This window comes from Brassica napus, chromosome C9 (assembly GCF_020379485.1).
Source record: "Brassica napus cultivar Da-Ae chromosome C9, Da-Ae, whole genome shotgun sequence".
Classification (NCBI taxonomy): domain Eukaryota; kingdom Viridiplantae; phylum Streptophyta; class Magnoliopsida; order Brassicales; family Brassicaceae; genus Brassica; species Brassica napus.
In genome coordinates this window covers 51,130,707-51,154,884 of record NC_063452.1, presented here as the reverse complement: position 1 = coordinate 51,154,884, position 24,178 = coordinate 51,130,707, and the positions used below count along the sequence as shown (strand labels likewise).

Genomic DNA, 24,178 nt, shown 5'->3' with positions numbered 1-24,178 from the left:
AAGAAACTTTAGACATTCATTAGGCTTCCTACAAACTCCCAAAAAAGCTTCCTCCTCGCTGCTACTGAGATCTTTATAGACACAACTCTCACTCCCAACACAGACGAAGTTAGTTTGATTTCCAAACACATCAGTTTGCTCTTGGAAACGGACATTGAGCTTTGTGATGTTTAAGACTACCCACAAGCTTGACAAAACATCTTCAAGATCTGACGCGATTTCTGGATCTTGGGGTTGAGCAGCTTGAGGACGAGGCTTCTCTGGTTTTCCTCGTCGATCTGTTGCATAATCTCGTGCGGTATCACGATTACATCATGGTCACGGGCTTCCATTGCGAAGTTCTCCGTAGAGAGTGAGGGAGTGAGAGATAAGAACGAGGGATGTCGAGAGACTTGGCATGAGCGATTCACCGTTTAGTGCAAGTTATATGGGCTGACTATTTACATAGGGGCCTCAAAACATTAACGGGTTTAGTCTAGAGCGGACACCATCAAAAGTGTATGCAAACAAATAAAATCAAGACACCATTCGCTGTACTCGCTGCAAACTCCAAATTGATTCTCACTTCTTCAAACTCCAAATTAACTTTGACAAAAACATCTTTTTGTTAAAAAGATAATATCAAATATGATTATCTATCTAAAGAGATAATGTTTATTTCTTATTTTGTCTTGTAGTTTGTAGTTGGTTAAATAGACCGACCTCTTCTCCCTATAAATACATTTGTGCTCTCCTTTGTTATAACAGATATATGAAAAGGAAAAAGTCAATCTTATAACTCTCTCTCACTCACATCTCACGTCAACTCTCTCTCTTTATTATTCAGAAATAAAACTATATAATAATACTTATAAACCTTCTATCTCGGTTACTATTATACAACACGTTATCAGCACGAGGCTCTGATCAACTGAGGCTTATCAATCCGAAAGTTCTTAAACCCGCCGAAGTAATATTTAAATTTATGTATTTCAATATACTTAATTTATTTAAATTTTATAATTATTTTGGAGTGAGAGGCTGGACCTTCTCCATTTATTTTTCGGGATGATAGGCGCTGCATTCCCCGACTGATCGTTATGGTAGGCTATGCCTTCATGATCAGAGAAATACGTGGTAGGCTTTGCCTCCGTGAATAAAAAGAAAAGGTCAAAAATGGTAGACTAAGTATCCTCGGACCTTGAAATAAGTAAAAGTCAAAATGGTAGACCATGTCTCCTCGGACTTTGAAAAATGATCAATATGGTAGTCTATGACTCCTCGGATCATGTAGTAGGCTGAGCCTCCCGATTTTATTTATGCTATTTAAATTCCTGCAATTTAAATTTATGCAATTTAAATTTATGCTTTTAATTTTTGCATTTAAATTATGCATTTAAATTCTCGTCTTTACTATATTTATATATTTTACTATGAATACAGTTATCATGTCGAATTTGACAAAGCTCGAAATTAATGCTCTGGATATTGAAGGAAATAATTATATGACCTGGGCAGTGGGTGCAAAAATGCACCTGAGAGGAAACGGGCTTTTGGAAACCATCGATAGTTCGAAAACGGTGTCGGATGAGAAAAAGGCTAAAGCCATGATATTTTTACGACACCACATCTATTATGGTTTAAAGGATGAATATATTACGAAAGAGGATCCTTGTGACCTCTGGAAATCTTTAAAAGAGAGGTTCAATCACCAGAAATATGTGATCTTACCGAAAGCTAAACACGAGTGGATCCATCTCCGGTTCCAGGATTACAAAAGTGTTAGTGAGTTTAATTCTGCGATGTTCGGAATTACTTCGAGGATGATGTTATGTGGAGAGAAAATAAGTGATTATGATATGATCGAGAAAACTCTCTCCACGTTCCATCCTGAAAATGTAATCCTGCAGCAACAGTACAAGGTGAATGGATATACCCGTTACTCGGAGTTGATGCAAGTCCTCCTTGTAGCGGAGCAGAATAATCAACTCGTGACTTTAAACCATCAAGCTCGTCCCACTGGATCTGCTCCATTCCCTGAAGCGAATGTTGCATCATCCAGTTATGATAATAGAAGAGGACGAGGTCGTGGACGTGGTGGAAACCGTTATCATGGTCGTGGAAGAGGACGAGGAAGAAGATTTCGTCCCTATGATGAAAGAGATAACAAGAACTTCCACGAAAATGAAAGGAATGAAAAGGGCAAGGATGATAAAAGGCAAACAGGAAAGGTTTGCTACAGATGCGGCATGAAAGGTCATGGGGTACGTAATTGTCGTACGCCAAAACATTTAGCCGATCTATATAGAGAATCCCAAAAGGGAAAAGAGAAAGGAAGAGGTGAAACAAACTTCATCTCTGATGAACCTGGGCCATCCTTTCATGGTTTGAACGATGATACTCATCTCGACGTATCAGACTTTCTGGTTGAGCCAGAGAGTATCGATGAGTGATGTAGATCGATGTGATATAAATAAATTGTATTATAGTATCTATATCTTTTGTTGTAAGATATATGTTATGTTTGTCATGTTTGATGTTTAATAATATATGTTTTATGAATATTTTATACTCAGAAAATGCCAAACTTTGAGACTATGGATGGAGATCTGTGTTTGGCAGATAGTGCGTCAACGCACACGATAATTAAAGATAAGAAATATTTCTAGTCTCAAAATAAAAGATTACGCTGGAAACGTAAGTACAATATCTGGTAATGCAAAGATTATTATGGGCTCTGGAAGAGTGAAATTTTCAATGCCAGGGGGAACAATATTTGAAATAAGTGATGCATTGTATTCCCCCGAGTCTCATAGAAACTTGTTAAGTTTTAAGGATATCCGAAGAAATGGATATCATATTGAGACTATGAGTAAAGATGGCATTGAATTTCTTTGCATTAAGTCCGAGAGGAAACATATATTGGAAGAGTTAAGAATGTTATCCTCTGGACTATATTGTACGAAAATAACCATGACTGAGTCCTATGCCGTGGTAAACATGAAGTTTACTGATACATTTAAGATTTGGCATGAGAGGCTAGGACATCCTGGTTTAGTCATGATGAGAAAGATAGTGCAAAATTCGAATGGCCATCCGTTGAAAAACGGAAAAAATTTGCAAACGGGCGAATTTACATGCAATGCATGTTCTCAAGGGAAACTTATAACTCGGCCATCACCAGCAAAAGTAGGCAATGAATCACCAATGTTTTTAGAAAGGATACATAATGATATATGTGGGCCGGTCCACCCACCGTGCGGGCCATTTAAGTATTTCATGGTATTGATTGACGCATCTAGTAGATGGTCAAGTGTGTCTCTTTTGACGACATGAAATACGGCTTTCGCAAAATTCATTGCCCAGATAATAAAGCTGAGAACGCAGTTCTCAGAGTATGCCATTAAGAAAGTAAGGCTTGATAATGCTGGTGAATTTACATCACAAGCCTTTGATGATTATTGTATGTCAATGGGGATTGATGTGGAACATCCAGTTCCCCATGTGCATACACAAAATGGCATGGCCGAGTCATTGATAAAACGGTTGCAGTTGATTGCAAGACCGTTAATCTTGAGAACAAAGCTCCCAATTTTTGTATGGGGACATGCTATATTGCATGCGGCTGCACTGGTTCGACAAAGACCAAGTGCATATCATAAGTACTCCCCATTACAATTGGCATCTGAGCAAGAGCCAGATATATCTCATCTCAGTGTCTTTGGGTGTGCGGTCTATGTTCCGATAGCTCCGCCACAAAGAACAAAAATGGGCCCACAAAGGAGATTGAGAATATATGTGGGTTATACGTCACCAAATATAATAAGATATCTGGAACCAGTAACTGGTGATATGTTTACAGCAAGGTTTGTCGATTGTCATTTTAATGAGGATGAATTTCCAGCGTTAGGGGGAGGAATTGGTAAAATTTCTCAAGAGATTACATGGTGTACACCGTCGTTGTTACACCTTGATCCCCCTACGAATCAAAGAGAACTGGAAGTTCAGAAAATTGTGCATTTGCATAATTTGGCAAACCAGTTACCAAATGCGTTCACAGATACGAAAAGGGTGACGAAGTCATGTATACCCGCTGAAAATGTTCCATCAAGAGTTGATGTTCCTAAAGAACAAACTGATGGAAATAAAATAAATGAACCTAGGGTTCAGTTAAAGAGGGGGAGGCCAGCGGGTTTCAAAGATAAAAATCCCTGAAAGAAAAAGAAATTGGATGAGCAAAATAGTAAGGTTCGAGAAGAACCTGATATTGAAAGATGTCTGAAAGAAGACATAAATGGAAAGGTTCCAGAAGAACCTGATACTGAAAAATGTCTGAAAGAAGGCATAGATAAAGATGGTCCAGATGACGAGAAGGGAACAGAAAAGTATGAGATTTCCATCAACTACGCCCGAGATGAAAAGATATGGATCAGAAATAAGATAAAAGATATTGATGGAATGTTCTCCTTTTCTGTGTCCAAAGAGATCGATCATGAAAATGATGATCCCGATCCAAGGTCCATTTTGGAATGTCAGAAAAGACATGATTGGAACATCCAGTTCCCCATGTGCATACACAAAATGGCATGGCCGAGTCATTGATAAAACGGTTGCAGTTGATTGCAAGACCGTTAATCTTGAGAACAAAGCTCCCAATTTTTGTATGGGGACATGCTATATTGCATGCGGCTGCACTGGTTCGATAAAGACCAAGTGCATATCATAAGTACTCCCCATTACAATTGGCATCTGAGCAAGAGCCAGATATATCTCATCTCAGTGTCTTTGGGTGTGCGGTCTATGTTCCGATAGCTCCGCCACAAAGAACAAAAATGGGCCCACAAAGGAGATTGAGAATATATGTGGGTTATACGTCACCAAATATAATAAGATATCTGGAACCAGTAACTGGTGATATGTTTACGGCAAGGTTTGTCGATTGTCATTTTAATGAGGATGAATTTCCAGCGTTAGGGGGAGGAATTGGTAAAATTTCTCAAGAGATTACATGGTGTACACCGTCGTTGTTACACCTTGATCCCCCTACGAATCAAAGAGAACTGGAAGTTCAGAAAATTGTGCATTTGCATAATTTGGCAAACCAGTTACCAAATGCGTTCACAGATACGAAAAGGGTGACGAAGTCATGTATACCCGCTGAAAATGTTCCATCAAGAGTTGATGTTCCTAAAGAACAAACTGATGGAAATAAAATAAATGAACCTAGGGTTCAGTTAAAGAGGGGGAGGCCAGCGGGTTTCAAAGATAAAAATCCCTGAAAGAAAAAGAAATTGGATGAGCAAAATAGTAAGGTTCGAGAATAACCTGATATTGAAAGATGTCTGAAAGAAGACATAAATGGAAAGGTTCCAGAAGAACCTGATACTGAAAAATGTCTGAAAGAAGGCATAGATAAAGATGGTCCAGATGACGAGAAGGGAACAGAAAAGTATGAGATTTCCATCAACTACGCCCGAGATGAAAAGATATGGATCAGAAATAAGATAAAAGATGTTGATGGAATGTTCTCCTTTTCTGTGTCCAAAGAGATCGATCATGAAAATGATGATCCCGATCCAAGGTCCATTTTGGAATGTCAGAAAAGACATGATTGGGAGGAGTGGAAGAAGACCATTCAAATTGAATTACTCTCCCTAAATAAAAGAAATGTCTTTGGACCTATAGTCATAACGCCTGAGAAAGTAAATCCTGTTGGGTATAAGTGGGTATTCGTGAGAAAAGTAAATGAGAAAAATGAAGTAACACGATATAAAGCCCGATTAGTTGCCCAAGGTTTTTCTCAGAGACCGGGAATTGATTTTGAGGAAACGTATTCCCCGGTAATGGATGCAATTACGTTTAGATTTTTGATGAGCATAACGGCATCTAAAAATCTTGAAATGCATCTTATGGACGTTGTGACTGCATATTTGTATGGATCGTTGGATAATGATATATATATGAGACTCCCTGAGGGATTGAAAATGCCTGAAGCATTGAAAGAAAAATCCAGGGAGATTTGTTCAGTCAAGTTACAGCGATCACTTTACGGATTAAAGCAATCCGAACGCATGTGGTACAATCGCTTAAGTAAATATCTTTTGAGTAAAGGATATGTGAATAATGCGATATGTCCATGCGTTTTTATAAAGAAATCGTCATCTGGCTTTGTGATCATTGCTGTATATGTAGATGACCTGAACATAATTGGAACTCAAAAGGAGGTTGATGATGCTCGAACTCATATGAAAGAGGAGTTCGAAATGAAAGATCTTGGCAAGACAAAGTTTTGTTTTGGGCTCCAGATAGAGCATCTCCGAGAAGGAATATTTGTGCATCAATCAAACTATACGAAAAGGTTATTGAAACGCTTTCGTATGGACAAAACGACTCCTTTGAGTACTCCAATGATAGGTAGATCTCTCAATGTTGAGAGTGATCCTTTTAGGCCCTGCGAAGATAGCGAGAAGATATTAGGTCCAGAAGTACCTTATATGAGTGCTATCGGTGGGCTGTTATATCTTGCAAACTGTACCAGGCCAGATATTGCCTTTGCTATTAACCTCCTGGCAAGATATAGTTCTGCTCCTACTCGCAGGCACTGGGACAGAATAAAGCATGTATTCCGTTACCTCCAAGGTACAATTGATTTAGGGTTAATGTATTTTAGAAAACTCGAGTTTGGTATGGTTGGTTTTGCAGATGCAGGATACCTATCAGATCCTCATAAGGCTCGATCGCAAACTGGTTATGTTTTTACAATTGGTGGAACCGCGATTTCTTGGCGGTCCCAGAAACAAACTCTGGTTGCGACATCTTCAAATTATGCAGAAACTATTGCGCTTCACGAAACATGTCGAGAATGTGTGTGGCTTCGGTCAATAAGTCACCACATACAAGAATCAAGCGGAATAGTCAACGAGAAAGAGCCGACGGAAATATTTGAAGATAATTTGGCTTGTGTTGCTCAACTCAAGGAAGGTTATATTAAGAGCGATAGAACAAAGCACATCCCTCCAAGATTTTTCTCGTACATAAGGGAGCTCGAGAAAAATAAAGAAGTGGACATCGAGTATGTACAGTCATGCGAAAATCCGGCTGACTTGTTCACCAAAGCTCTTCCGACTACAACATTTCGAAAACATGTCTACGGTATCGGAATGCGGCATTTGCGTGACTTGCGAAGAAAAAGCTATGTCCATTATTCTCAGGGAAAGATTACGGACAGTGTACTCTTTTTCCCTTGTCATGGTTTTTGTCCCAATGGATTTTTCCATGACTAGGTTTTTAACGAGGCACTACGTAATACAAGATAGATAATCAAAGGGGAGTGTTAAAAAGATAATATCAAATATGATTATCTATCTGAAGAGATAATGTTTATCTCTTATTTTGTCTTGTAGTTTGTAGTCGGTTAAATAGACCGACCTCTTCTCCCTATAAATACATTTGTGCTCTCCTTTGTTATAACAGATATATGAAAAGGAAAAAATCAATCTTATAACTCTCTCTCTCTCACATCTCACGTCAACTCTCTCTCTTTATTACTCAGAAATAAAACTATATAATAATACTTATAAACTTTCTATCTCGATTACTATTATACAACACTATTAAGTTATCAAACACAAACCCAACCTCAACAGGTTAAAGACAAACCTAACAAACAGTAACACTAAAGAAGAGGGAAACAAACAAGCAGGCGAGGGAGGGAACCAGACAAGCACAAGAAACTGGTCATACAAAAGCACATAAAAACAACAACCCACAACCGATAAAAAACGAGTCAGGTGCAGACCAGTTTATGCGTACCAACACTGCTCCAATCAAATAAAAATATCTTAAAGTGACTTTCGAAGTTTCAAGTGGAGAAACTCAACCCAATTTCTTTTACTCAAAACCCACTACATGATCAATGATAAGCTGTCAGATAAAAAAACACTCTAACAGCTAGTTAATACTTTTCTTCACAAGCTTCGATATTTCAGATGTACCGTTTCACATCACACTACTAGTTACTAGAAATCAAGTTGCATATATAACTCATTGCAGAGACCAAACATGAGACATCAACACAGAACACACAAATACTTCCTACAGAGCTAACAGCAAACAACCGTCTTGAATTTGATACAAATTGGATTTCAGAATCAATAACCATTACAAACCTCCAAACATGTTAAATCAACAACTACGATAGAGATAACCTATACTCCTCATAGTTAATAATATCGTAAGACCATAACTGCTAGGAACCAATTCTATTATATAACAAACCAATTACGAAGAGAATTAATAGACTAGAGAAGATTCAAATCGCAACGCATAGGATTAAAGAGACAAAAGAGATGACAATGATTCCAAACATATCAATAGCGATACTTACAAAACGAGAAAACTGGGAAAACAAACATTGGCATTTATCTAATTAAGACATTCGAAACAAAGAGAACACCCTAACTCATAGCGCTCAAGAGCTCGTGAACTTCGTGACGGCCTTGGTTCCCTCCGAGACAGCGTGTTTCGCCAACTCTCCAGGCAACACAAGCCTCACCGCAGTCTGAATCTCCCGGGAAGTGATGGTAGGCTTCTTGTTGTACCTCGCAAGCTTGGAACTCTCACCAGCGAGCTTCTCGAAGATGTCGTTGATGAAGCTGTTCATGATCCCCATCGCTTTGCTGGAGATTCCGATGTCGGGGTGAACCTGCTTCAGGACCTTGAAGATGTAGATCTTGTAAGTCTCCACGCTCTTCTTCTTCATCTTCTTCTTCTTGTCACCGCCTGCGCCGGCCTCCTTGGGGAGCTTCTTCCCGGCCTTGGGTTTCTTCTCCGCCGGAGCTTTCTCGGCTTTCGATTTCTCCTCCACCGGCTTCTCTGAGGCCGGTTTCTTCTCCGCGGGCTTCTTCTCTGCCTTGGGAGCCATCGATTCTTTCTAGAGGTGAAAAGCACAAATCTGAGATGGGGATTAGGTTTGCAAGATGCTTTGTATTGCGTGATATCTACAATGGCTTTGTGAGATTGCTTTTATACACATCGAAAGGATTGATATTATTGGATAAAATAGATTGACGCGGATCGATGTCTGTGCCGTTGGATCTTCTTTATATCGACGGTCTGTATAAAAACAATAACGAAGCTCTCACTCGTGGGACCGTTGACGTGTCGAGTTTGGCGCTCGGGAAATTTTCCTTTCCCGCTCTGGGCCACCTTTCTACAACGGCCCATCTTTTTGTAATGAATCCAGCCTAAGGCCCATTCTGAATTGGTGAGACTGAGACTTGAACCCGACCCGACCTGACCCGCCCGGTTCCCAGATATCTCGGTTTGTTGTTCACAACACACAACAAATGCTGCTTTCTCCGGCGAACCACCTCTTTGATGAAGCTCCCTCGCACGATTCCATCACTCTCAACCTCTCATTTTCTTCGTAACTTCAGAAACCTAAGCTCAGCGATCGACTCCGAATCGCAATTCGTCGATGCCGTCAAAAGAATCGTGCGCGGGAAACGGAGCTGGGAGATCGCATTGAGCAGAGACCTCGTCGCGCGGAGACTGAAACCCACCCATGTCGAAGAAATCCTGATCGAAACCCTAGACGAACCCAAATTGTCTCTGAGGTTTTTCAATTTCCTCGGTTTGCACAGAGGATTCGACCACTCGACGGCGTCGTTCTGCATCTTGATCCACGCTTTGGTCAAAGCCAATCTCTTTTGGCCAGCGTCGTCTCTCCTGCAGACGCTTCTCCTCCGCGGGCTTAACCCAAGTGAGGCTTTTCACGCGCTTTATAGCTGTTACGAGAAATGTAAGCTTAGTTCGAGTTCAAGCTCGAGTTTTGATTTGTTGATTCAGCATTATGTACGAATTAGGAGGGCGTTAGATGGTGTTTTGGTGTTCAGGATGATGACGAAAGCTGGTTTACTCCCTGAAGTGAGAACCTTGAGTGCGTTGTTACATGGTTTAGTTCATTGTAGGCATTACGGTTTGGCGATGGAGGTGTTTGAGGAGATGACCAATGCGGGCGTTCGTCCTGATGTGTACATATACTCAGGAGTGGTGCATAGCTTGTGTGAGTTGAAAGATCTCTCTCGAGCTAGGGAAATGATTGTTCGTATGGAGGAAAGTGGGTGTGATTTGAGCATAGTTCCGTATAACGTGTTGATTAATGGGCTTTGTAAGAAGCAGATGGTCTGGGAGGCTGTTGAGGTAAAGAACAGTTTGTCTAGAAAGGAGCTGAAGGCAGACGTTGTGACATATTGTAGCTTAATCCACGGGTTATGTAAAGTGCAAGAGTTTGAAGTCGGGTTGGAGATGATGGATGAGATGTTATGTTTGAGCTTAAGTCCTAGCGAAGCTGCAGTTTCAAGTTTGGTAAAAGGGTTAAGGAAGAGGGAGATGATTGAAGAGGTGTTTAACTTGGTTAAAAGAATAGCAGAGAGTGACGCTTCTCCTAATCTATTTGTGCATAATGCGTTGCTTGACTTATTATGCAAATGTAGAAAGTTTGACGAAGCTGAGCTGGTGTTTGATAGGATGGGGAAGATCGGCTTGTGTCCCAATGTTGTGACCTATTCAGTTTTGATAGATATGTTTTGCAGAAGAGGGAAACTCGACACTGCACTTAGTTTCCTTGGGAAAATGATTGATTCCGGTTTGAAACCAACTGTGTATCCATACAATTCTCTGATTAACGGGCACTGCAAGTTCGGTGACATTAGTGCAGCGGAGAATTTCATGGCGGAAATTATTAATAAAAAGTTGGAGCCAACGGTGGTAACGTACACATCACTGATGGGTGGATACTGCAGCAAAGGGAAAACACACAACGCTCTTAGGCTCTATCATGAGATGACAGGGAAAGGTATCGCGCCGAGTTTATATACATTCACCACGCTCATATCCGGTCTTTTCCGCGGCGGGTTGATCCCTGATGCTGTAAAGCTATTCAACGAGATGGAGGAATGGAACATTAAACCAAACAGAGTGACTTACAACGTCATGATCGAAGGTTATTGCGAGGAAGGAGACATTGCTAAAGCCTTTGTACTGCAGAGTGAGATGATGGAGAAAGGTATTGCACCGGATACATATACCTATAGATCGTTGATTCACGGACTGTGTTCAACAGGTCGAGCATCTGAAGCCAAAGAGTTCGTGGATGGGCTCCACAAGGAGAACCATGAACTCAACGAGATATGCTATACCACTCTCTTACACGGGTTTTGTAGAGAAGGAAGGTTAGAGGAGGCGTTAAGCGTTTGTCAGGAGATGGTACAAAGAGGGGTGGATTTAGACCTTGTGTGTTACGGTGTTCTTATAGATGGAAGTTTAAAGCACAAAGATCGAAAGATGTTTCTTGGACTTGTAAAGGAGATGCATGATAGAGGACTCAAGCCTGATGATGTGATGTATACAAGTATGATTGATGCAAAGAGCAAAACGGGAGATTTCGAGGAAGCGTTTGGGATATGGGATCTGATGATTAACGAAGGATGTGTACCTAATGAAGTCACTTACACTACTGTTATCAATGGTTTATGCAAAGCAGGGTTTGTGAACGAAGCTGAGATTCTACGTTCGAAAATGCTGATTCCTAACCAAGTAACGTACGGTTGTTTTCTTGACATTCTAACCAAAGGAGAAGGAGACATGAAGAGAGCTCTGGAGCTTCATGATGCGATATTGAAAGGGCTTTTAGCTAACACCGCTACGTACAATATGTTGATCCGTGGGTTTTGTAGACAAGGGAGAATGGATGAAGCTTCTGAGCTTCTAACGAAGATGACAGGGGATGGTGTTTCTCCTGATTGTATAACCTACACAACTATGATCTATGAGTTTTGTAGGAAGAGCGATGTGAAGAAAGCGATTGAGTTGTGGAACTCGATGATGGAGAGAGGGGTGAGGCCGGATAGAGTAGCGTATAACACCATGATACACGGTTGTTGTGTGTTGGGAGAGATGGAGAAGGCGATTGAATTGAGGAGTGAGATGTTGAGACAAGGCTTGAAGCCTAACTCCAAAACCTCAGGAACAAGTATTTTGAATGATTCTAGTTCGAAATCATGACCCCTTTTTGTAACTTTAGTTCATACATTGAAACGTTCATTGACATAGAAAATAATATGTGTTCCTTTTGCATTTCTCATCCACCCTGTAACAAAGAGAACAAAGAACGCTTGAAGGAATCATCTTTACATAAAGATATCAATGAATGTTTATGTGAGCTTGCTTAGTCCCTGACCAAGTAACTGAGTCTGCCTTTAAGAGTGTCTCTAAAGGGACAAGATATCCACAACTTAAACCTCTCTTCGTTTATATATTTCTATATGCATTATGTTAATCCTCTCCCCGCACACAAGAGCATGATAATATTAGCCCATTCTTTGAAGGACAAAAACATATGACTTTGGATTGTGCAAATAAATATTTCACGTATGTGTGTATTTCGAGATTCGTTTGTGTACCAGCTAGCAAAGTAGACAACAAGTGTGTATGTGCTGACAGTTGAAAGATTGAGTAAAATGAGCAATAGTGGACAACTGCCAATGGTTGGATCTCATTTTCAACTAATCATAAGTGACAAATATATGACTAATGTTTTAAAAACATTTTCTGGGCCATACTCGATTGAGCAAGCCATTTCATTGTTCGGATTAACATTCGAACTTGAAATTGCTGTATTGATCAAATACCATATAACCTTCTTTTTTTTTGGGTCAAACATTTATACATAAAATATATCTGACTTTGGAAAATGTCAATAGTCATGTGCCAAAAGAAAGTTAACAAATCTGTAGATCCATGATACGTTAAGTACGGGTTATTGGTAGTTAACAAATCTGTAGATCCATGATACGTTAAGTACGGGTTATTGGTTGTTGTATTTTAATGGATTTGAAAATCCAAACTAAATCTAGTGTTATTGATTCTGTGATTTTCAAATCTGTATTAAAATCATGTGTTATTGGTTTAATGATTCATAAATTATATATCAAATCAAGTGTTATTCAATCGTACAGATTTACTAATATATTTGATTTTATAATGGATTTGAATGGATTTGTTTGAATTTTTAAGTTAAAAATACAAAGAATCAAATCCGAGGGAAAACCTCCAGATTTGCATATTTTACTTGAATTTATAAATACTATATGGATTTCTAAATCAATCAAAATATATAAACCAATATATAAACCAATAACCCCTCCTAATCGACTATTAACAACATACAACGGATCTCGTGGATCTGTCTATTAATAAATCGAATATTCTATTTCCTAACTTATTTAGTTATGTTGTCACAATTGTTTAAATCCATGGATCCACTAGATATATAGATTTGCCAATAGGATTCGTCTTCTGGTAAAGGGTTTGGGTTTTCTTACACAAATGGTAAAAGAGTACAAGCCAAATCTCTTAAGTTTTAAGCAAAACACTGCAAGGACCAAAAAAAATATAAAAGACATAGGAAGACAAAGACCAATGAAATGAAGTTGTTTTGGTTTGGTGGTGCCTTCAGAGCAAACTTAAAGAACAAGCATATATCAATTCAGTAATAGTAGGAGAAAGTTGGATTCAACCAATTCTTTTATGGAGGATGTATTCCTCAGTTGGCTCGGCTTTTGAAAACATCGAGATCCATCTCAGTTGGATCGGTAGCTTGAAGCTCTACTTGAATTCCATCAAGCTCTCTCTTGAACCTGTCCTTGGAGCTCGCGTAGATCATCTTGCTTCTAACTCTTGCTGTGTCCGGAGACCTTGTGCCAAAAACAAAAAAACAAGACAAAAAGGTTTTCAGGTGAAGCAAGAAAGAACAGTTTTTTTAGCAAGATAGTTGTGGTAAACACCCACTAACCATGCGACGAAGAAGATCTTGCTCTTTTGGCAACTCTCAGCAGTGACGAAATCAAAATCGAAAACTGCGTAACGGCATTCATCAGCAGGAAGACTAGCTGCAAAGTCATCATGGGATTGACCAGGCTCGCCGAGCTTCTCAACAACCACTTGTTTCTGCTGCTCCTCGATCTTGTAAACGATGAAACGGAAAGTCCTTTTAGCCTTGAGTTCGAGAAACTTGAGCTTGCAGTCATCATGGACTGCCATACCTGACGCCGCATTAGCCTGTTTGTTACAGACAAAACAAAACAAAAAAAAAGAACAATAATAATAAGACCACAAAACGTTTTTAGATATGTAAGTGAACCATGAACAGATCTTAAGCAGATGTCTTCTGATTTCAAAAATCGATTTTTTTTTTTTAACCAAGACAAAGCACAGTAGTTCGACTCCTATCGTAGATCAGTCCCTCTCAGGATTATACAACTCATGGATCTCAGAGATCTAAACCAAGCAACGAGTATATCTCCAGATCTAATCGAATAAAACTTTGAGCGAGAAGCGAAAACGAAATGGAACTGGAATCACTCTCAATCAAGTAAGAGACATCAGAGATATATAAATATAAACGATGAAGAAATCAAACGGAGCTCTCACCATGGCTGAATCAAACTAGTTTCAGAGACGAAGAAGAAGAAGCTGGAGGAGAGATGGTGGGAGTCTTCGGTTGTGCGTCTTTTTCTCTTCCTTTTCCTCTGATTTATGCGGAAGCCTATCAGTCCGAATGATTATTTTTTTTATTTTTATTTATCTATTTCAAATTCCATTAATTATATTGACTAATTGTTTAATGCTAATATTATTATTATTATTATTTTAAAGGAAAGAATAAAATGAAAGGTCGAAAATGCATATGTGGCTCTCTTTGGGCATCTCAGGTGTGGGTGGCTCCACTTTCGGCTCAGTGATCATGATAACCTGTGATGGAAGCCAGCTGAGCGGAGCTGTAATATTCCTTTCAGTGACAGCCACACATGTGTAAATGATGCTTACACGCGCTGCATACATCATCTTTGGGTTGATTACTTGGAAAAAAAAAAAAAGAATAGCCAATAACTTCTATCAACTCATTACCACATCTCAGCTAATTAGCAAATCTTTCAAAACTATACAAGAGGTGCATCTGAATTGGTATTTACTATTTTTGTAGTAGACTGATGTGGATTTTATGTAATGGACTGATGTTGAAGGTCTTATCTTATCAATTCCATATAAATATTTAGTGTTTATCTTAAATCAAACCGAATAAAATATTTCATTAATTTCACAAGAAAATAAACAAAAATCCAAAAAGAAATTTCCATTTGATGTTTTGATAAGAAATGAACATGATAAATTTATACTATTTTCATATCTTCTTTTTACCTTATCGTGTTTCGTATATTCGGCAAGGATAAACTCCTTGTGCATGCCTCGTGATGCAACTATTGTTCCGATATGGCTTCTTATACTATTGTTTCCTCTGTTTTCTTCTGTTCATTAAGTTAGAGTAGGCAACTTTGTTTACAATTGTGTTCAATTTCCTAATCAACATGGCCTAGAGAAAAAAAATCATGGTTTGTTAGTGAGGAATTCATTGGAACTCCTAAATCAACTAGACATGTTGTGCGGCACATTTAAGATAAACAGTATCTTGAAGAGAACTCCCATCAAGAAAACTCATTGGTGACAATGGAAAACAGGGTGAGTAGATGGTAGTTGATTTTGAGGATGATCATGTAGTTTTAAAGAGTTGAGGAAGTTGTGGATGTTAAGTGATGTAAAATTGTGAATCATTTCACAATCATATTCTTAAAAGGTGGTCAAAAAGATCAAACAAGCTTTGTGGAAGATGGATGAATGTAGAAGTGGTGGTGATGATGGTAATAGACTCTTCCAGGGTGTGATTAATTCTCTCAATCGGTGGTGACCCATACTTGCTTGAACCACACAAGCAATCCTAATCCAAAGATCAATAGCAACAAATGAATCGCTCAAATTGAATTACAGATAAGATATTTCAAAGAGTTTGAAGAAGAAAACAATTTATCTAATAAAACTTTGGTTTATTGAAACGTGAGTTGCAATGCACGGCTAGATCAGCTTATATATGCTTAAAACAATGAATATTAGCTAGAAATCGGAAAAAAAAAAATCAAATAAACAAAAAGGAAAGAGTCATAAATGGCTTTATTGGAAAAAAAATAAGAATAACAATAACAAGAATAAAATAAACAAACTAAATTAGAATATGACGTCTTCCATTTATTTTGCGCCATATGAAGTACAAAGTTGCATGAACACGTACTGGAGGATGAACCTGGTGTTTTTTTTTTTTTGCTGAGAAGGTGCCGCGATGAGCTGCATGATCTCATGCCATTTTGGAGTGTACTGATTTTTGAGAAACCCTTTGTAAGCACTTCCCATATTTATGCTGAGTATCTGCATACAAAGAAGATATGTTCTCGTGTCCTAAGAGGGTCATGACACATAACACACTGTTTTTGGGTCTAAATGTTAACATGACACATAACACACTTTGAGTCTATGTTTACATTCCACCTTAGAGTTATATCCCATGTTTGTAACTGATCATGCATTGAGATCCAATGGATATATCATATATGTATATTTTGGAGTTGAGTGTTGAAACTACATTGCCTTGTTCCAGCCGCACTCTGTGTGAACCTCCCTCAACTGCAACCATGTTCTTTTTGTTTAAAATCTTGATTTGTATTTGTCGGCACAGTGTTTCCAGAGGGTTCCTTTTCTGTGCCCTTTTATCACCTCTTCAACTGTCGCCTGAGCTGCAATATCAAATTAGCTTTTTTCAATGGCTTGATTTTTAGTTTTTTTTTCGTTTTCAGTTTACAAATAACTTGCCATGAGTCATTTTCTTTTCTTGTATCTAGTTTAGGACCTGACCAGAGGAAATCAACACAAAGCTTCTCAATATCCTTGAGGCATGCACTAGGCAATCAAAAGGCAGCCATCAAAAAGTTTGTTAGACTTGTGATAACCGAGTTTATTAATTGTAGCCTTCCTGCATAGGATATTAATCATTACGTCTAAGAGGTTATGCTCTTCCTGATCTTCTCAACCAATGGTAGGTATTCCTTACAGCCATTCGCTTTGGTAGAAGAGGAAGATCTAAGTACCTAACCGGTAAGATACTTGTGTCAAAAGAAAAATGTGATGTAATGTCCTGCTGAATCGACAAGGAGATACCTGCCATGAAAAGTTAACGAGTCGATTACAAATCACAGTGCAAAACATGTTGGAGCAGGATTTATCACATAAACACAAGGCCCAAAGCGCAACAGACTGATTACCAATCCGGATGGGTATAGCCCAGCTATTCTGGCCCAAAGGATTACCTCATAGCCCGGGGTAGCAAACTTTGAGTTTACGGATAAAGACCAAGACTCGGTCACCTCAGGGTCAAACAACTACGAAACAGGCTAAGAGCATGAACATCCCAGGGTCTTTATGGAAGTTTTTTTGACAAAATGTGGGACCCACATGAAGAACCCTAACATAGGAAAAATCACTTTAACTGGGTGTTGGATATGATCTGAGAAAGCAAACGACACTTCTGGAACTGAGATGGATTGAAAGAATCGTCAAGAGATGCGGAATGACTCTTGATATATCCACGATCTAAGGCTAACCACCAAAGAAATAATGAATGTGTTGGCTAACCACCAAACAACACACAAAGATGAATTGACTGACCACCAAATCAACAAACCGGTTCACACCAATGAACTAGCTAAAGAACTCTCTTTCTAACTCAGAGAAGAAACAAAATAAACAACCAAAACTGAACTGATTTTATTCATCAAAGGAATTACATATTTATAGTATTTTGTAGTAAAAAACAATTAAAGAAAATGTGGGAAAACAATGCATAGAAAATACAAATTTGACTAAATCTAGTCAAGGCACAGAAAATTGAGAAAACTAGATCTGGTCAAGGCACAGAAAATGGAGAAGACTAGTCAAGATGTCCAGGTTCATCCGAACCAGATGGATGCACGGGGTAATGATAAGGACGCTTGCGGGACTGTCCGGATGGTCCGCCGGATGAGAATGCATGTCTGTCTTCGGTTTCTTCACCACCCAAGTCAAGTCTGGCATGATCCAAGTCAAGTCTAGCATGATCCTCATTAAGTCTGGCATGATCCACGTCAAGTCTGGCATGATCCAAGTCAAGGCTGGCATGATCCTCATCAAGTCTGGCATGATCCACGTCAAGTCTGGCATGATCCAAGTCAAGTCTGGCTCGACTGTTAACTCTGGCTTGTCGAGATGATTGGGAAGGACGCGTACTGGTTCGGTAAGATCGGTCTTCAGGACGTGGACTTGGTCGAAGCTTCACTCCGGATGTAAATGGGTCGAGGCGGTACATGGCTCGATCATCCTGGGCGGTACAGCTAGGAAGGCGAACCTCGGCTGAGCTGTTCTGAACGGTCTGATCTCCATTCTGGTTGGCTCCAATGGACTGATGCACGAACCGGGGCACATCATTCCCTTCCTCTTCAAAAAGATTTGTCCTCAAATCTGAAACATTAAAAGGAAAAAGATTATAAGCAAAAGAACCATAATCAGCACAATCCTCACCTTGAGTTTGGTCCGTTTTTGAATTGGCAAAGGCTCTTCCTTTTCTGGCTCGGTTTCAAGATTCTCATTCTCCAAAGTCACCAACGGTTTTTGATTTTGACACTTGTTAGCATAATGACCGATCCTATGGCATTTGAAGCACCTGGTGGAATGAGCTTTGCTTGTGGGTTTCACAGCTTTGCTTTTATCAAAAGAAATCTCATTAGTTTTCAAATCAGAATTTGAAAGATAAGAAGACTTACATTGCTGTTTTGGTGCTGAAGAAGTGTTGGTGTTTCCCTTCCTTTTGAGCTGTCGGATAGCATGAATTGCCTTATGCAACATCTTCTCCAAACTAGCATAAGTTTGAAGCTCGTTTTGATCAAGCACTACACGGTTGCTTCTCTTGGCTTTGGTGAAGGGGCGATCACCACTTCTGACCCACTTCTCATCATTGGACCTGTTTTGTCTCTTTCTTTGTTTCTGCACAAAATCAAATTCATTAGAAGCAAACTGTCTCTTATCAAAAATCAATTGCTTCTTTTCAACAACAGTTTTAAAAGGAAAGTAGACATCATCTTGTAGTGGTTTTGATTTCTTGAGAAGTCCAAACATCCTGAAACACTTAACAAAGTTAGCAAATAAAAATCCTCACACTCTCAAAGTGTTTAGCTCACGATTTTTAGATGGTCACTCAGAGTTCTTTCACTGGTTCAAAGGATGATAGGCAGTCAAAATTCAGCAATCAAAACCCAAAACAAACTTTTGTGAGAAAAAGAAAAGAGAAGGTAAGATGAAGAGATTTTTTTTAATATGGATATACCTTAACTGTCCTAAGGCTGGATTTCTCTTCAGCCAGCAGAGTTTCTCTTCCACCACTCCCCCCGGATTTCTCTTCAGAAGTGATTCAAGCCAAATTTTTTTTTTTTTTAATAGGCGATCACAAGGGAGTAAAGGAACAGCCCGGATCCAAAAAGAAATAAGAAAATGATGAAGAGATGAGAAGATGAAAAGAAGAAAGAAAACAAACCAGCCAAAGTGGCTCTGATACCAACTTAAGAACCCTAAGATAGGGAGGATCACTTTAGCTGGGTGTTGGATATGATCCGAGAAGGCAAACGGCACTTCTGGAACTGAGATGGATTGAAAGGATCATCAAGAGATGCGGAATGACTCTTGATATACCCACGATCTAAGGCTAACCACCAAAGAGAGAATGAATGTGTTGGCTAACCACCAAACAACACACAAAGATGAATTGGCTGACCACCAAATCAACAAGCCGGTTCACACCAATGAACTAGCTAAAGAACTCTCTCTCTAACTCAGAGAAGAAACAAAATAAACAACCAAAACTGAACTGATTTTATTCATCAAAGGGACTACATATTTATAGTATTTTGTAGTCAAAAACATCTAAAGAAAATGTGGGAAAACAATGCATAGAAAATACAAATTTGACTAAATCTAGTCAAGGCACAGAAAATTGAGAAGACTAGATCTGGTCAAGGCACAGAAAATGGAGAAGACTAGTCAAGATGTCCAGGTTCATCCGAACCAGATGGATGCACGGGGTAACGATAAGGACGCTTGCGGGACTGTCCGGATGGTCCGCCGGATGAGAATGCATGTCCGTCTTCGGTTTCTTCACCACCCAAGTCAAGTCTGACATGATCCAAGTCAAGTCTAGCATGATCCTCATTAAGTCTGGCATGATCCACGTCAAGTCTGGCATGATCCAAGTCAAGGCTGGCATGATCCTCATCAAGTCTGGCATGATCCACGTCAAGTCTGGCATGATCCAAGTCAAGTCTGGCTCGACTGTTAACTCTGGCTTGTCGAGATGGTTGGGAAGGACGCGTACTGGTTCGGTAAGATCGGTCTTCAGGACGTGGACTTGGTCGAAGCTTCACTCCGGATGTAAATGGGTCGAGGCGTTATACGGCTCGATCATCCTGGGCGGTACGGCTAGGAAGGCGAACCTCGGCTGAGCTGTTCTGAACGGTCTGATCTCCATTATGGTTGGCTCCAATGGACTGATCCACGAACCGGGGCACATCACCACGCGACTGACGCGTGGGTCCCACAAAAATTTAAAAATCACTCCTCAAAATCACCAAATAAGGATTGGTAATTGGGAGGTTTTGGCACTGTTTATGGGTCCCACCGACACGTGGCGGCCCGCGATTGGTTTATTTATTTTTTTTTTTGAAAAAAAAACCTTAAGGACCCCTTGCAATAATCATGGTCTAAGACCATGTTTATCCCTAAGAAACTCAAAAAAAAATAAAAAGAAAACCAATCGCGGGTCGCCACGAGTCAGTGAAGTCCGCGAACAGTGTAAGAAACTCACTAAAATCGGTTCTTAATTAGTAGTTTTTGTAACCGATCCTTAAAGGTTTTTGTGGGGACCCACGCACTAAGAACCTCACTAAGGACCCAGATAAACATGCTCTAAGATCTCTGGATTTATGTATGACATATGCGTCTAAGATCCGCAGAGTAGTTGGAGCGAGCTGATCAACATAAAACACAAAAGCCAGTATCATTTACATAGATCTTTTGGGAGATTGATTTACTCTTGTCCTTTGTTCTTTATGTATTTTGGATTCACTTTAAACAATATATCAATACAGTTAGAGTAAACTGTCTTACATATCTATTCATAGAAATATTTTGTTACCGTTTTCCTAAATTTTACTCTCTATCATTAGACTTTTTATTGTGAAACTAGGGGTTACCCACCCTACGGGCATGAAGTTGTATTAAAAATAATTTTATATGAATATAAATATCATTTACATAGATTTTTTGGGAGATTGATTTACTCTTGTGCTTTGTTCTTTATGTATTTTGGATTCACTTTAAACAATATATCAATACAGTTCGGTAAACTGTCTTACATATCTATTCATAGAGATATTTTCTTACCGTTTTCCTAAATTTTACTCTCTATCTTTTATTAGATTTTTTATTGTGAAACTAGGGATTACACACCCTACAGGCGGAAAGTTGTATTAAAAATAATTTTATATGAATATATATATATATATATATATATTAATTTATGAAGCATTTAAAAAATCAGTGTAGAATGAAAACGATATTATAAACGAACAAATAATGAGATCATATTGTTATTTTAATAAACAATTTGGCTATATTAGTTAGTTATTCCAGTGATATATTTATTTTTTAGTTCTTTGTTTGGTTATATATGTGAATTATAAATTTCAATGGATCACTTTTTGTTGAATGTAAGGAGATTGGATCTTAGAGTCACTGCATTTAGCTAAATTTATAATACCGTACTCAAAAATGGTTCGAAAAAGAGCAGTGTTCAGTTTTGATTTATGGTGAAAACCCTAATTTTATTTGTTTCTTTTACTTTTATGTTATGTACAGTTATGTTACACCTATGTATTTTTGTCTTGTTGTTGTATTTTGCAGAGTTCATCCGAACTATACAAATTTTTTATTTTTACTTCCATTTAAATTAAAAAATCATGGTATAGTTTTTTCTATTATTATATTATACCGTATAGATAAATGTCAACGTTATACCAAAATTATGATGCTTGGCGAAGAAGTTGTAGCCATATGTCCGTGTTGTTTTAATGTTTAGTTAATCTTATTTTATTTCTATATTGTAATTACTGAGTTAGTTATTGCTTAAGCTACTATATATGTATTTTACATTTCATTCACTATGTCTGTGTACTTAAACCGCTATGTCAATGTCTCTCTGGCTCACAGTTGTTAATTTGTGCCTTACTCTGACTTATGGCCTTCCCTATTTCATTATTTGTATTAGAGAAAGTGTGTGCCGATGAGTACTAATAGTATTTATGATTTTGTTGAAAACTGTTGTTTTTTAAATACTTCTATGAATTCCACACGATGTCCCGGCGTCCCGCTTCGTATATTCAACACTCTGTGAAAACCAAATTTGTGTGTGAACATATAACCTGTGGGCTTGATACCAATAAAATAATTTGAAGTTTCTTAGGTTGGAACAAACATGCACATTACGTTTAGGTATGATTTTGGTTTATACGAAGAATGTCTACGGCTATTAAAATGGAGCTTCAGCCATAGCTGGCTATATCGTCGACATATTTAGTTTAAGGCATATGCGCCGTATAATTATTTATTGAAATGAGAATGTAACATCTGGTGGAAAAGTGACAAACTAGAAAACCTGAAACACACAAAAACATGTGAAATAAAATGTAGTGCTTTTAGGACCTCCATACTTATTGGAGCTTGATCCATCGTTAATGTCACATACCCTATATACAGTGTTCGAAAGGAATCATGGCATGATAAGATTGTAATTAAAACAAAAGGTATTGGCGATATCACTAAGATAACTTTTGCGAGCACCACACTAATGATCAAAATACATGAATGCCATAAGTTGCATTGAGAAAGAGCAGAACAGGAAATAAATTAAATAGAAACAATAACCATGTTTACACCTGTTATTTACATGTTACATATCTGGTTGTCAGCTTATTACCTCCTACCAACTTAGGGTTGATGTTTGTAGCCACTACCACCTTTGGTTTATCACCATATGTGGTCAATTTTGCATCTAGAAGTATGGCTCATCCATCAAATATACTAATACATACGGTTGACTCCCTGCATAGACAGTGACCTTAACCATTACCCATGTACAACTTTGGCAAGCACACATCTTAAACTTACAAAAGGAAAAGTATGTTAGTGGTCATATACCTTTCAACTCTTATGGTGTTCATATCATCCAAGTGACACTACAAAGCATATTGGTATCTGGTGCAAACCAAAAAATGGTTACATCTAAACAATATTAGCTGGTTGAGAACAATAAGAGGCAAACTTAAGACAAATCAGCATGCTCGTTTACTCACCAACCATGTATGAATTCGCAGAGTAATAATATTGCAACATACAAAAGAGAATCCAATAAGTAGAGACTGCCACCAGAAGGTTCAAGATCTTCAGCATGTGCATCATTGTCTTTGAAACAAAGATTATGTATATATATAGCAGAAAACAATACTAAATCAATGCACATTCACAATTTCCCCCATAAATGGAGCTGGTTATAATCACAAATCATCCAATTAAAAACAATAGAAATTGAATCCAAGCAATGAACACAATCAAGCTCAAGAGCTAAACTTGGTTTGAACGCCCCGGAAAGAGCTGTGCTGCGTTTAAAGGAATTGCATAAGATTAGCCGATGCTTTCTTCCAGTAATATTTGCACGTTGAAGGAACTGCACATCAATAAGAATACCTACATAATTCATATAGTGCATGATTTTTAGCCTTCCAAACCCATAAGAATACAATGCTTAATAGAAATTTAGACAGGAGGGAGGAAGCTAGATTATTTTTAATCTTTCTTAGCGTATATAAATAGATGATATAAAAAAAATACCTGGGAGAGCAAGATCATCTGAGGTTCTTGTCGGCTCATTGCTACGGTTAGGTTGACGCACACCTCCAAAATCAATTTTCATCTATAGAAGAAAACATCAGAGAATCAATATAAATACACCCGACTCACAACTCAAATTCGGGTTGACCAGTGAAACACATAGAGTTTAAGCAAACTGAAGACTTTACCAAAAAAACTGAAAGATGAAGTTCAAAAGCTACTTAACTTGTTAAAATAGCATAAAACCCCACTTTAATCAGTGAAAGACAGAGATACTTTATGCAAACCA

General features: G+C 38.5%; 4 protein-coding genes across 4 annotated transcripts; 2 read left to right on the top strand and 2 right to left on the bottom strand.

The window, feature by feature from the left end:
* Positions 1-1,508: 1,508 nt before the first annotated feature.
* Positions 1,509-2,432, top strand: LOC106375448. The gene has a single exon (XM_048768090.1). The coding sequence runs from the start codon at positions 1,509-1,511 to the stop codon at positions 2,430-2,432; it is 924 nt and encodes a 307-aa protein (XP_048624047.1).
* A 5,855-nt stretch (positions 2,433-8,287) lies between these two features.
* LOC106418364 (histone H2B.11) lies at positions 8,288-8,932 on the bottom strand. Its single transcript, XM_013859053.3, has one exon. The coding sequence runs from the start codon at positions 8,900-8,902 to the stop codon at positions 8,450-8,452; it is 453 nt and encodes a 150-aa protein (XP_013714507.1). The 5' UTR covers positions 8,903-8,932; the 3' UTR covers positions 8,288-8,449.
* A 417-nt stretch (positions 8,933-9,349) lies between these two features.
* On the top strand, positions 9,350-12,214 carry LOC106418362 (putative pentatricopeptide repeat-containing protein At5g59900). Its single transcript, XM_013859052.3, has one exon. The coding sequence runs from the start codon at positions 9,358-9,360 to the stop codon at positions 12,043-12,045; it is 2,688 nt and encodes an 895-aa protein (XP_013714506.1). The 5' UTR covers positions 9,350-9,357; the 3' UTR covers positions 12,046-12,214.
* A 1,099-nt stretch (positions 12,215-13,313) lies between these two features.
* LOC106418401 (actin-depolymerizing factor 3) lies at positions 13,314-14,752 on the bottom strand. The gene is made up of 3 exons (XM_013859100.3): positions 14,473-14,752; positions 13,835-14,100; positions 13,314-13,736 (listed from the first exon to the last, which is right to left on the bottom strand). The coding sequence occupies exons 1-3, from the start codon at positions 14,473-14,475 to the stop codon at positions 13,586-13,588; spliced, it is 420 nt and encodes a 139-aa protein (XP_013714554.1). The 5' UTR covers positions 14,476-14,752; the 3' UTR covers positions 13,314-13,585.
* Between the last annotated feature and the right edge of the window lie 9,426 nt (positions 14,753-24,178).